The sequence below is a fragment of the Typopeltis vanoorti genome, chromosome 20, assembly GCF_054136105.1.
Source record: "Typopeltis vanoorti isolate ZY-2024b chromosome 20, IOZ_Tvanoo_1.0, whole genome shotgun sequence".
Classification (NCBI taxonomy): Eukaryota; Metazoa; Arthropoda; class Arachnida; order Uropygi; family Thelyphonidae; genus Typopeltis; species Typopeltis vanoorti.
This window is the reverse complement of record NC_143568.1, coordinates 61961320-61974981: the sequence shown is the minus strand read 5'-3', so window position 1 is coordinate 61974981 and position 13662 is coordinate 61961320. Positions and strand designations below refer to the sequence as shown.

The following is a 13662-nucleotide window of genomic DNA, read 5'->3' as shown; positions in this document are numbered from 1 at the left end:
CTGTTATAATGATACAGAAGACAGATCTGACCACCAAAGAACAGGTTGACTACACTATATTAGGACACAATGGCTTGTGAAAGCATGCCTCTATCGGCAAGAACACAGAAACTGATGTCATGAGAGATGAGTGTTTTGCAGAGAGCAATGTCATGTGTGCTAACTAATGACCTAGAGGTGAGAGAGAGAGCCTCTTGTTCTACTGGACACTTCCTAACCCTACAAGTTATGTCAGAGTATGATAAAATCAAAAGCACTTCTCTGGTGGTACATGAATGACAGACAGATATTTTCACAGATGAGATTTTCATCTTAGTTTTCATTTCATTTCATTTTCAACATCGAAGAGTCATTTAACTACCAGAATGATTGAGTATATGTTCTGGATGGTCACACAGTACATGCCATAGCACCCAGGATTCAGAGAGGTCATCACCCCTGCATAAATGATTTGGTGGAGTGACATTTCGGGGGGGGGGGGGGGTATCCAAGTTGCATTTTTGCAAGAAAGAGGTCAAAACCTCTGCTCAAGTGTATCAAGACATCATGCTGGAACATATGGTATGTCCCCTAAACACCATGTTTCATGGTATTTAGGGGACATATCATATGTTCTGTTGTACTGAAAGTACTGTTAGTCCTTCCAACAGGACTCAGTCCCTGCACAAACAAGGCAAGGACCACACAGCAGTGGCTGGAGGAAAATGTGCTTGACCACATGTCGCCATCTGATTGGTCATCTTGAAGACCTGAACTGAATCTGTTGTACTTCAAATTGCTGCTATATGCATATTATACATGTGGTTTGTTCGTGCTGAAGAGCTGTTAATGATTTACTGATAGATTAAAGGTTTGTGTTTTTCAGGTTGTAACAGTATTTATGACTAGAATTGGTGTGTGTGAGTCATAACTGAAATTTCTTCATTAATGAATGGTAATTTCTATATCTTTGATATTCTCAAGTAAATATTGTATGTTTGAATAAGCACTACTTCAGTCTCATTTTGTTTTGATGTAGCAATTGTAAAGCATAATGTTATTTATTTGTTTATTTACCATATATGAAATTATTATATTAACTGTTTCAAAACTAATTATTGAATTAGGTTTTCTAGAGCATGATATGCATTAAGAGTAATAGAATTTTTTTTAACATTTTATAGAATGAGAAAAAAATGCTGGATTTGGGCATCACTGGACCAGAGGCACACCTATACAGTAGACCTGAAGAGGTATTCTTTCCTTTATCACACATAAATTTGTTTATATTAATAAAGAACATCATTAAGTTGGGAAGTGTGAAAAAACAAGTTTTTGAATTGGAAAAATCAGCATTTTGATTCTTTGCTCAGTCAAAGAAATCGATATATTTTTCTTAGAAAAAAATTTATTTTTTTTAGATTAGAAATGTAGTAACTTAATATATTTTACATTAAAAAAATCAAAATCTTTGAATAGGACTACAGTTTCTGTTATTTTTTTATCTTATGATTTCTAAATATAGTTGTGTTGACAAAGGTTTGACTTGGTGGATTTTATGTGTTTTAGGAATAGAATTGAATATTATTAAGCATGTTAGTTTGTTTGTTTGTCCAAGTATGCCAAAAATATAAAATTGCTAAGTATCATCATTTATTATTTTCCTGATCCCATGGAGTCGCAAGGTTCACTGATAAGTTAAAAAACAACCATAGTTGTTAAATTGGAAAGGAAAAAAAAAAAAAAAAAAATTAATTTTTCAGAATGCATATATAATTCATGATATGTGAGAAAATGAAATAGATACTATTAAAAATAGTTGAAAATAAACATAGCTTGAGTAAAAAACTTAATTTGTTTCCTAATCTAAGTAAGCATCTTTGAATCTCTCTCTTAGAAGAACTCAACAATAGTCTCCCATTGCACTGGCCTTTGTGGATTTTTTAGTTCGACTTTTTTACTGAATTTTGCCTTTAAAGAAACTGTGGTGTGAACAAGATCTGCTTGCCATGCAGTGCAAAAATCAAATGCTATTAATATCATAGACTTTTTGAGAATGGTTTGATGTTATCAATGAAAGATGTGTTTGTAGAGACTGAGCAGGAGATGATATTTTGTTGGACTAAGATATCAGCAAATATGAAATAGACTGAAAGAATGAAAGTTAGTGTAAATGGGGATGTGAAAGACTATTAATAACGAAATGAAAGTGGGTGAGAATGAGAGAACATATAAATGAAGAAATGCAAGGAAGTGATAATATTTAAGCAAAAGAAAGTAGGAATGAGGAAACAGAAGAAAGGAATGGCAGAACAACAGGGAGTGAGACTATTGGAGCAACAGAGCGAAACTATTGGAGTAACACAGTGAAATTACCAGAATACAGGATTTGAAGACTGAGTTGTTCACAAAATGAGAACTGAAATGATGAATATCTAAAATGATATCAGAAATTTAATGGAAAGAAATGAAAGAGTGCAAAAGGATAGAATCAAGGAAAATTTGGATATGAGAAGGAAACAAGCAGGAGAGTTAGTTAGTGGTGATTGTGGGAACAAATGGTTTATTTGGACATATGGCAAATGTAAGGATGAATATCAGGAGGCTATGAGGAGACTAAAAGATAACAGTGTAATAGGAGACATTGTAAGTGTGTGACTGGGAAATGACAATGATGATTTGAGATGAAGAGCAAGAATCATGAATGTTATGCTGGCAGAGATGTGTGAAGAGAAAGAAGTACAGTTTGTAAATGTGTTGCATGTATTTGAGGGAAGAATGTGTTTGTACAAAAGTGACAGATTTCATTTGAATAGGTTTGGTGGGAGTGAACTAGAGAAATTGTTGCTATATGGAAGTACAGTGAGCGATGTGAGCATCAGATCAGATGAAGTAAGATGTGAAGTGAAAGACCAAGAGAGAAAGAAAAAAACCGGTGAGACTGAAGTGGTTGTAAATGAGATTGCTAATTTTGTGAGAGTGACAAAACAAGAATGCAGGAAACAGGGTTAGTCAGGGTGGACAGGAAAACATGGCAGGGAGAGTAGCTGTTGGAAGTAGCAGTGAATGCGTTGTTTATGGGAATGATCAGCATAGGAATGGATCAGGATGTGAGGGAAAAGGATAATTGAGACTGATGAGATATATCAGGTAAGGGGTAATAATGGTGATTGCAAGGCAAGTGTGATAGATACCATGTTTTTCCGTGTACAAGACGATACTTTTTTCTAAAATTTTTAGACCAAAAATTGGCGTCGTGTTATACACAGGGTGGGGGGGGGGTAACTGATTGAGAGATCTGTGGTTGCCGTGGTGAAACTTCAGTACCTTGTCTCTGTGAACAGGCTTCCTCCAATCACTAGCCTTTATTAACTCTGTCGATTGACGTCATTAACGGCTGATTCTGAATAAACCAATAAGAACTCTGAAAGCATTCATAAGTGTGCAACTTGTTGGCTGGGTAAGTTAATGCATTAACAATATTTTGAACACTAGCCCATAAAAATGTCTGAAAATAAAAAATGATTGTCATATTCTTCAAAATTCAAGTTAAAAGTCATCAATTATGCAAAACAACATGGAAATAAAGCTTCAGAAAGACAGTTTGGACCTCCTCCCACTGAGTGTATGATTAGACACTGGAGATGTTTAAAATATTGATTTCTTAATTTTGGGTTTGAAAAAGTAAGGTTCGTCTTATACATGGGGGTGTCTTATACATGGAAAAATACGGTAATTCACAGCTTGAGTAGGCCTGGTTATAGACCTAAAAGTGAACTACTGTATTTATTTACAGATACCAGGAATATCAGAAATAAGGGAGTTATTATGATGTAATTGATAATAATGGTGATGATTGCTTACGAAAATGTCTTATTTGGCAGAAATTAGTAGTGTTAAGTTATTATCCCAAGACCCCCATGGAGTCAGATGACTCATCATGGGAGGTCCCTTCATACAAACACCTCATCATTATCATGTAGCTTCCTAATGCGAGAGTGCAGCACCATGTCCTTCCAGTACTCTGTTGTCAGCCCTTCTTGTTTGTTTCAGCATAGTCACATGATCCTGTCCATGACCTTATATCATCAAACCATATCCTTTTTTTATCTCTTGATCCTCTTCCTATAATCTTTCCTAAAGATTTCTGTGTTTTCTTTCTCTGTGGTACTCTGTATTTGTCATGTGCTCTGACCAAATCTCTACTTGGTCTCACTTCCATGTGTGAAAACTGGCCAAACTAATGATCTTATCATTCTCTACTTTGTCTCTATACCCACAGAACTTAAACATAAAATCTGGAAAAAGAAAGTACTTTGGAGGAAGTACAAGATGGATAATGGTAATCAGTCACATGAAGAATATAAAGAACAAGCCAGGAGAGTGACTCAGTTAGTAAGGAAAACAAAAGTAGAGTATGGGCAGAAATTGGCAAAGCAGGCTAAGAAAAACCCTAGAAAGTTTTTTTAGATATATGGCAAGTAGAAAGAAAATGATCATGGAAAGATGAAGTTAAGGGATGAAAGTGGTAGAATGGTAACTGCTGCAGAAGACATTATTGAGGTATTCAGTAATCAATTTATAAGTGTTTTTCATCCTGATCAGGGTGGAATCATGAGGAACTTAAGTGTTGAGTACATAGGAGAGGATAGCATAATTGTGAGTGAGCAGGAGGCACTTGAGGAAATAAATAACCTCGATGTTAATAAGGTGATAAGATGTAGTGATATGTCATCAAATCCTAAGGGAATGTTCCAGGGAACTGGCAGTAGCATTGGCATGCCTGTTTAATAAGAGTTTTGTAACAGCACAGGCTCCAAGGGAGTGGAAGGAGGGCAAAATTGTTCCACTGCATAAAGGTGGTGATAAGGCTGTAGCTTCAAATTATAGGCCTGTCTGTATATCTGGAGTTGTGGTGAAGGTCCTGGAGAGATTGGCGAGAAGTAGGATACAGAAATGGGTTGATAACAGCAGTATTCTCATGGTTATCAGCATTTGTTAAGGGGAGATCGTGTTTCACTAACTTACTTAAGCACTATAACAAGGTGACAAATGCTTTGGACAGAGGAGATGCATATGCAGTGGTGTACTTGCATTTTGCAAAGGCTTTTGATAGGCTGTCACATGACAAGCTCTTAAATAAATTGAAACAGATGGGATTGGATAACAGACTTCTCTGTTGGATCAGGGACTTGCTGTCAGATAGGTTTCAGAAAGTTGTATATGGAGGTGCAGTATCTCGAAAGAGAAAGGTCACCAGTGGTGTGCCGCAGGGGTCAGTTTTGGGACCATTGTTGTTCAATTTGTATATTAATGATATTGGGCTGGGTTTAACTAGTGATATCCAGCTGTTTGCAGATGATGCAAAACTGGAGAGAGCAATGCACAGTCGGCTGATGTTAATGCCTTACAAGAGGACTTGAATAGATTGCATGAATGGGCAAGTAAGTGGAACTGTCAGTTCAATGTTGCCAAGTGTAAGGTTTTGAGATTTGGTAAGCAATGATGAGGTGCAAAGTATACACTTGGTGGGGAAACTTTAACCGAAGTAAAGGAGATGAGAGATCTAGGAGTGATGGTGGACAAGGACCTGAAATTCAGGGGCCACATTGCACAAGTTGTGAAGACATCACATCGAATAATGGCAATGATGCTGAGAACTCTGACATGCAGAAATAGAGAGATTATGATTCCATTGTATAAGGCCTTGATCAAGCCTCATATGGATTATTGTGCACAGATTTGGTCGCCAGGTTTTCATGGTGATGAGGATATGTTAGAAAAGTTCCAAATAAGATTCACAAAGGTAGTCAGTAGTCTTTGGAATGTGGAGTACGAAAACAGATTGAGATAATGTAAGTTGCAAGAGCCTTATGAATAGGAGGAGGGGGGGGATATGATTGAGACATATAAGCTAGTCATGGGTTGTTTTCAGGTAGACATGGAAGAGATATTTCACAGAATGGGAGAGGGGAGTAGAACAAGAGGCCATTGCTGGAAACTGCATAAGGAAGGTGTGAGCAATGGAGTGAGAAGCAGGTTCTTTTCATGGAGAGTGGTATGTGAGTAGAATGCATTGCCTGAGTGTGTTGTGGATGTGGACATATTGAATTAGCTTGAGAAGCGGTTGGATGAGCATTGTATGCAATAGTGAGTACCTCCCATGATGAGTTTGACTCCATGGAGGTCAAATGTTGATAATAATAATAACTTCTGAGCAGATCTTTATTTTTCTAGAAGGCATCTTTAGCAATGGCAGTTCTTATTTTTATTTCTTTATCTTATTTTCCATTTGCAGTAAAGTAGGTACCTAAATATTTGTATTCTGTTGTGTGCTCAATTTTTATATTGTTTATGAATATTTCTGGCTGAGATCTATTTTCTTTTGAAACTCTCATAAATATAGTCTTTTTTTTTGCATTTAAATGTAGGACAAAATGTTTACCTTCTTCAATTAGTAGGCAGTAATTTTGATTAATTTTTTCTGTTGTCAGCTCATCATACTATCTTGTCTTAAGCTTTTCAGGAACCATCAAGGTTCTTAGCTGTGGACTTCACAACCATGACTGTCTCAAGGATAAGGTGTTTGACCCTATACCTCCTGGTGTGTCCTATGTCTGTAGATGTGTATGTTCACTGGGCTGCTTTGCCTGTTCTGAGGGACAAAAAAGGCAACCCCCCCCCATCCTAAATCTGTACTCCATATGAGACCAGCTAAAGTGGTCTCATATGGAGTCAAAAGAGACCAGGTGAGTCAAGAGACCAGCACTCTTGTTTCTTTTGACTCACCTTTAGTCAAAAGAGACAAGATTCCTCACATCTTGGACGGGAATCAAATCCAGGTTTTTCCAACCAAAGGACTTTGTCTATACTGACTGAGCTACGGAGGCTCTGCTCATCATACTGTGCCTTAAATAATTCTCTGCAAATATCACACTCTCAGGAAATGCATTCCAATCATTCACAATTCTCCATGCAAAAACATGCAAAACCCTGCTTTTCACTACCTTGCTCACACCCACCTTATACAGATTCCAGAGATGACCACTTGTTCTCCCCACTTCCCATCTTTCACCATTTATGAAAAACCTCTTCAACGTTAATCCTATAATAACCCCAATGCAAGATGACTCAGTTTGTGTATAGAGTTTCCACACAATTTGACAATGTCATCACCCCATTCTTTTCCTCTTTTGTTCTTTCCTTCAGTTATTCCAAACAGCAACGTTTTTAGTTTTCCCTCATCATTCATTCTACATATATGACCAAATAGATGTAGTTTCCTTTTGATTATTTTCTGGATCAGGTTTTCGTTTTCTTTTTGTTGTATTCATCTGTAGATTTCCTCATTGTTCACTTTCTGTATCCAGCTTATTCTCAAGATCTTTCTATAGCACTTCCTCTCAAATGCCAATATCCTCCTTTCAGATTCTCTCAGGAGTACCCATGCCTTGCATCCATAGAGCATACTGCTGAAGATACAGGTTTCTACAATGCGCAGTTTAGTTTGCATCTTTATAGCTCGGCTCTTCCATATTTTGTCCATGGCTTTTAAAATAGTTGTTGCTCTGGCTATTCTAATTTTTATCTCTCTTTTGGGGTCCAAGTTATGCATCATATATGACATCCAAGATATGTGAAGTGTTCCACATTTTTTAGTTGAAATCTATCTAGCGTAACTCTGTTCAATAACTCCTGTTGTCCGAATATCATTGTTTTAGTTTTTTCAAAGTTGACATTTAGTCCATATCTTTTTCCTTCTGTGTATAGTGTTTGCAATGTCTGTTCCAGCCTTGCTGCATCTTCTTCAATCAGGATGATGTCATCTGCAAAGCAGAGGTAGTTTATTCTCATGCCATTTATTGAAATGCCTCCACCTTCTTTAATCTTATCTAGTGTTTTTCCCAGATGTGTGATGAAGATGATTGGTGGTATTGGGTCCCCTTGTCTTGTGCCTTGACTAGTGGCAAACCAATCTCCAGTCTCATCTGCTATCCTGATTTTTGCTTGTGCTTGGCTGTTTATATCTTTCAGCAGGCAGATCAATTTATTGTCCACACCATAGGATTCCAAGACAGCCCATGTTATATTTTGGTCAATATTATCAAATGCTTTTTGGAAGTTCACGAAACAGCAATATATCGTTTTGTTCTTTCTTCGAGCTTTCTCTGCTATTAGTCTTAGTGCGAGTATTTGTTGCACTGTACTTCGATCCTGTCGAAATCTGGCTTGCTTATCCGGAAGATGTGCCTCCATATGCCCCTTCAGGTGTTCTGTTAGTATTTTCATCAGCACTTTGCCAAGATGAGTCATTAATGCAATAGTTCTGTAATTGGTGCATTCTAAAGCACTGATTTTTCCCACTCTTCGGGGGCATATCCTGATCTCCATATTTCATTACATAGCTGATGTATTTCTTTTACAACTGATTCTCCCCCATATTTTAACATCTCGCCTATTATGTTGTCATTTCCAAGACTCTTGTTGTTCTTGAGATGTTTTATAGCCTTATTCACCTCCTCTTCGAAGATGTCATTTTCAAAGATCTCTGCTGGTGGAGAGATTGCTTTTAGTTCTTTGATTACTTCTGTTGCAGTATCATTTAGTTGATTTTTATATAGTTTGCTGCAATATCTTGTCCATCTATGTATCTTCCCAGATACATAGATGGACAAAATCTCTGTCCATCTATGTATTCTGTCTGTCCATCAATACTGTACCATTTTCATCTTTGACTGCTACTGATCTTGTTTGCCACTTCCTATTGACATTTCTTATAAGTTTGTAGACCTCTCTAGTTTTGTGTTCTCCATAGTACTGTTCAATGTCTTTGCACTGGTCCTCCAACCATTTAGCTTTATCAGATCTTGCTGCTTTCCGTACTTCATTGCATTTTTGATGGTATAACTCATCTGCTGCCTCTGAATTATATCTTTTAAGTTTCAGTTCTCTTTTCTCTTGTACAAATTTTAGGTTTTCCTGAGTTATCCATTTCTTGTTGATCTTTTCTCTTTCAGGAATTACTTCCTCTGCTGCTTTTTTTTTAGCACTGTAGTCAGTTGTTCTGCTCTTGTATTTATATTTTGTTTTTCATTTGAGGTCTTAAGCTTAGTTTCCAATATACTGTTCTTAGCCTGTCTTCATTTAGTTTTGAGATGTCTCTAGCTTTTTGGAACTTTCCTTTGTACTTCTGTTTCAGTTTTAGTCTTATATTCACAATCGCTAAACTGTGGTCCGAATCAATATCAGCTCCTTGGAATGATCTGCACTGTTGAACTGAGGTTATCCATTTCTGGTCTATTAATATCAGGTCAGTCATATTCCTGTGTTTGCCATCGAAGGAGTGGCACGTCCATTTACGACAATCTTTTTGTTGGAATTTGGTATTGCAAATTGTCAGGGTTGTTATCCGTGGCAAATTCCAGAAGCATCTCTCTACGTTCATTTCTTTCTCCATATCCAAATTTTCCCATAACCTTTTCCCATCCTGTGTTATTTTTGCCAATCTTTGCATTCCAGTCTCCTCCAATGATGAGTATATCCTGCTTCGGCACCTCATCAATTACTAGTTCTAGATCCCTGTAAAATTTCTCAATGTTTTCATCTGCACTCTCTGCAGTTGGTGCATATATTTGAATGGTCATGATATTAAATGGTTGGGCACTGAATCTTGCAACCATTATTCTTTCACTAACTGGTTTGTATCCTATCATTGCCTGACAGGCCTTGTTACTTAGCAGGAAACCTACACCTGCTTCATGCTTACTTTCATTTCCTGACCAGAAAACTCTTCTACCATTTGATTCCCCTGACAATGTCCATCTCATTTCTGAAATACCCAATATATCACATCTGTATTTCTTCATTTCTTCTTGAAGCAACTGCAATTTTCCAGTTGCCCAGAGTGTACGGACATTCCGTGTGCCAATTGATATTTCATCCTTTACAGGCCTGAGGTTGATTTTTTTTGTCTATGTTTTCAGTAACTGATTTTTCGATCCAACCCTGATTACTCGATTGGGGATACGGACCTTGTTTGACTGGACGACGTCTGAGCCAGCATGAGTCTTTTTTTCTTGTACTTTGGCATCAGATTTCAATCGTGTTTTTTTTTTTACTGTCAGCACATCGACACTTATCTGACAAACCCTTAGTCTTCCTTGAAGAGCTTGGGAGAGAATCAGAAGGAGAATATTCGTGAAGTATTGTGGTTTTTTTATGAAAGTGGAATAGTTCAGTTAAAGACTGTCATTAAGGACAGTCTTTAACTTATAAAGCTAAAAAAAATTTCTCTTGCCACTGATTATCATTTAAACTCGTCATATTCCTGATTATTATAGTACTATACTAGAAATTTACATCACTACTAATTTCCTCTCAATAATTTTCCTCCAAATTAATCTTGCCTGTCAGAACTCAATATCGTGAGATCTTATATTACAGTCTAAGGCAATTCTTATGCTTGAGTAAAGGACTAAACAAGAATATAATTTCATGATAAGTATAATTTACTTTGTTTTGTGGTCACAAATAAGTCTTATTGTTTAATTTCATTATTCAGGTGTTGCTCACATCACTATACTTGATATTGCATGCTATTCAAGAAAATTATTCTTGCATTTAATGTTGAAGACTGTAACTACTACTTCCTTTACCTGATTATTATGGCTTTAATATAACATTTTGTATTTGTCATTTAGAAGAATCTCGCCTGTTTTTGCCTTCCTTATTTTGGTAACATCTATTATGTTGTTTGAAAATTTTCATCAGGGATTTAAATAAGAACAATGATGGTGTCTACTCTTTTTTAAGTGTTTAAGAATAAGTGTCGCAAAAATTATGGAAGGCATTTTTATTGGTTTACAAATTTGTTTATTTATGAAGTACAGTTCTCTTCAGATGGCATATTAAATGATGCTTAAAGCAGCTTTGGAAGGCTTTATAGAGTGTGTTAAAAGTGACAACTGTAGAGATCTTATAGAAGACATACCATAGGCATATAAAGTAATTGCTAAAACGTGCAAGGAAAGATCTGTTTTCTACATTTACATTTGGATATTTTCCTCCTAACTTGTGTACTGTCATTGACAACATAGCAAATGATTCTTTCAGGACATTTCTTGTACTGAACATTGGAACTCCAAAAATAATTTTGATTTTTGCTGGATGATTAATGGAAGACTTTAAATTGAAGTAAATTTGCAGCTAGAGTTTTATGGAAAACAGCGAGGTAATTGTTAGTGCCCTTGACCATATTGTTTAATCTAGGTCTCAGCTCTCGGTTAGCTCTGAGGGGGTGGAAAGAGAGGAAAATAGTTCCATTGCATAAAGGAGGCTCCAAGACTAATGTAGCAAATTACCGACCAATCAGCATATAAAAAGATATTACGGAAGATATATAAGGAGAGGGGTGGTGGACATATACACGAAGAATATAAGACGCAGGCCAGGAGAGTGACCAGAATGGTGAGGAAGGCAAAACTGGAATATGAGAAGAGATTGGCACTAAGATCCAAAGAAAATCCTAAGGAATTTTTTAGCTATGTGGCCAGAAGGTGGAGAAACGATTGTGGAAGAATGACATTGCAGGATAAAAATGGGAATAGAGTGACTGATGCAGAGGACATAGTGGAGTTGTTCAATGAGCACTTTATTATAGTATTTCATCCTAGAGGAGATTTAATACTAGAGGGATAGTGTAGGTTCAGGGTTTAGAGGAGAGTGTGTTCTAAATACTGAGTACTCTGGATATCAGTAAAGCTGTTGGACTGGATGGTATTTCTCCACTGGTTTTGAGAGAATGTACTAAAGAACTGACAGCTCCATTGACCTGCTTTTCAATAAAAGTCTGGCTGCAGGAAAGGTACCCAGGGAATGGAAGGAAGGTAAGATAGTGCCGCTGCATAAGTGCGGTAGCAGATTGGAAGTGTCTAATTATAGGCCTGTTTGTGTGTCATCAGTAGTTGTTAAGGTCTTGGAAAAATTAGTGAAGAAGTATATACAGCGTTGGGCAGATGAGGGTAATGTTATTTTTTGAATCAACATGGATTTCTTAAGGGGTGCTCTTGCTTTAGTAATATGATTGCCTTTTATAATAAAGTGACAAGAGCAGTTGATGAGGGAAAGGCTGCCATTTTTTTAGATTTTGCAAAGGCATTTGACAGGGCCACATGATACGCTGATATTTAAGTTGCTGCACATTGGTTTAAATGTCTGGTTAGTCGAATGGATTCAGGATTAGTTGACTGATAGGTATCAGAGAGGTGTGTATGGTGGGACAATATCAAGGAAGCAGAAGGTTACAAGTGGGGTTCCACAGTGCTCAGTACTGGGACCTGTATTGTTCAACCTTTGTATCAATGATATTGTCAATGGATTGCAAGGGGACACTCAGTTGTTTGCAGATGATGTGAAGCTGGGAAGGGTTATCAGTAATAGTGCAGATATGACAGCCCTGCAAGAGGATTTGAATAAACTAGACAGATGGGCAAATGAATGGGGGTTTCGGTTTAATGCAGCAAAATGTAAAGTCTTGAAGTTTGGGAACCATCGATGGGAGGATGCATACTCGATTGGAGAAGCTGTACTTGGAGGAGGTAGGAGAGACAAGCAATGTGGGGGTGAAGATTGATAGAAAACTGAAATTCAGGGAGCAAAGGTGGTGAGGGTAACTCAGAGGATTGCTGCAATACTGAGAAGGACGCTGACCTGCAGAGATAAAAGAGTTATCATTCCATCGTATAAGACTCTGATCAGGCCACACTTAGACTGTTGTTCTCAGATTTGGTCCCCAGGATTTGAAGGGGATAAATTGACTGTGGAAAGGGTACAGAGGCAGATAACAAAGATGGTTTCAGGACTGTACAATATGAGTTATGAGGATCGACTGAGGGGATGTGTACTGCAGAGTTTGGTGGATAGAAGGAGAGGTGATATGATCAAGACTTTTAAACTGTTGAGAGGCAGTTACGGGATAGTCTTTCACTTGGTGGAACAGTGGGAAGGAGTGATGACAAGAGGCCATCCCTGGAAGTTACGAAAGGAGGCTCTGCGCAAGAGGGTGAGGAGTGGTTTCTTTGTGTGGAGGATGGTTGAACCTTGGAATGCATTGCCTGAGAGAGTGGTTGCAGCGGGAATGGTCAATGGGTTCAAGGAGTGGTATGATAAACTTTGTGTTTCCTAAAAACGACCTCCCATTATCAGTCTTTTGACTCCATGGAGGCCTGAATAATAATAATATCAGAAGTTGTCAAAGTATTGGAGAAGTTGGTCAAGAGCAAAATACTGGAATGGATAGATGGAAATGGAATACTGTATGGGTGGACAGCACGGTTTTGTGAAGGGTAGATAATGTCTCAATAGCTTGCTCATGTTTTATAATAGTGACAGCTGAGTTGGATGAAGGTAATAGGTTTACAGCAATACTGCTGGACTTTGACAGGATATACCACATGGAATTCTAATTAGTAAACTGTAGCACATGGGAATGGATAGGGGGGTGGTTAATGGAAAGATATCAGAGTAGTTCATTCAGGAGTAGAATCTGAAAGAAGTCTGTGACTAGTGTGTGCCACAGGGGTCTGTTCTTGAACTGATACTGTTTAATTTGTTCATTAATAATATAGGAAAGGATCTGAGAGGAACTGTTCAGTTATTTGCCAATAGAGTTGGGTGGAGCAATAG

General features: G+C 37.4%; 1 protein-coding gene across 1 annotated transcript in view; it reads left to right on the top strand.

Moving 5' to 3' along the window:
* CRMP (Collapsin Response Mediator Protein) overlaps window positions 1-13662 on the top strand; it is a 242908-nt gene that overhangs the window by 93905 nt on the left and 135341 nt on the right. The window contains exon 5 of the mRNA XM_090409720.1: window positions 1164-1232. Coding sequence (XP_090265846.1) covers window positions 1164-1232 — 69 coding nt within the window. The remainder of the gene's footprint in view (window positions 1-1163; window positions 1233-13662) is intronic.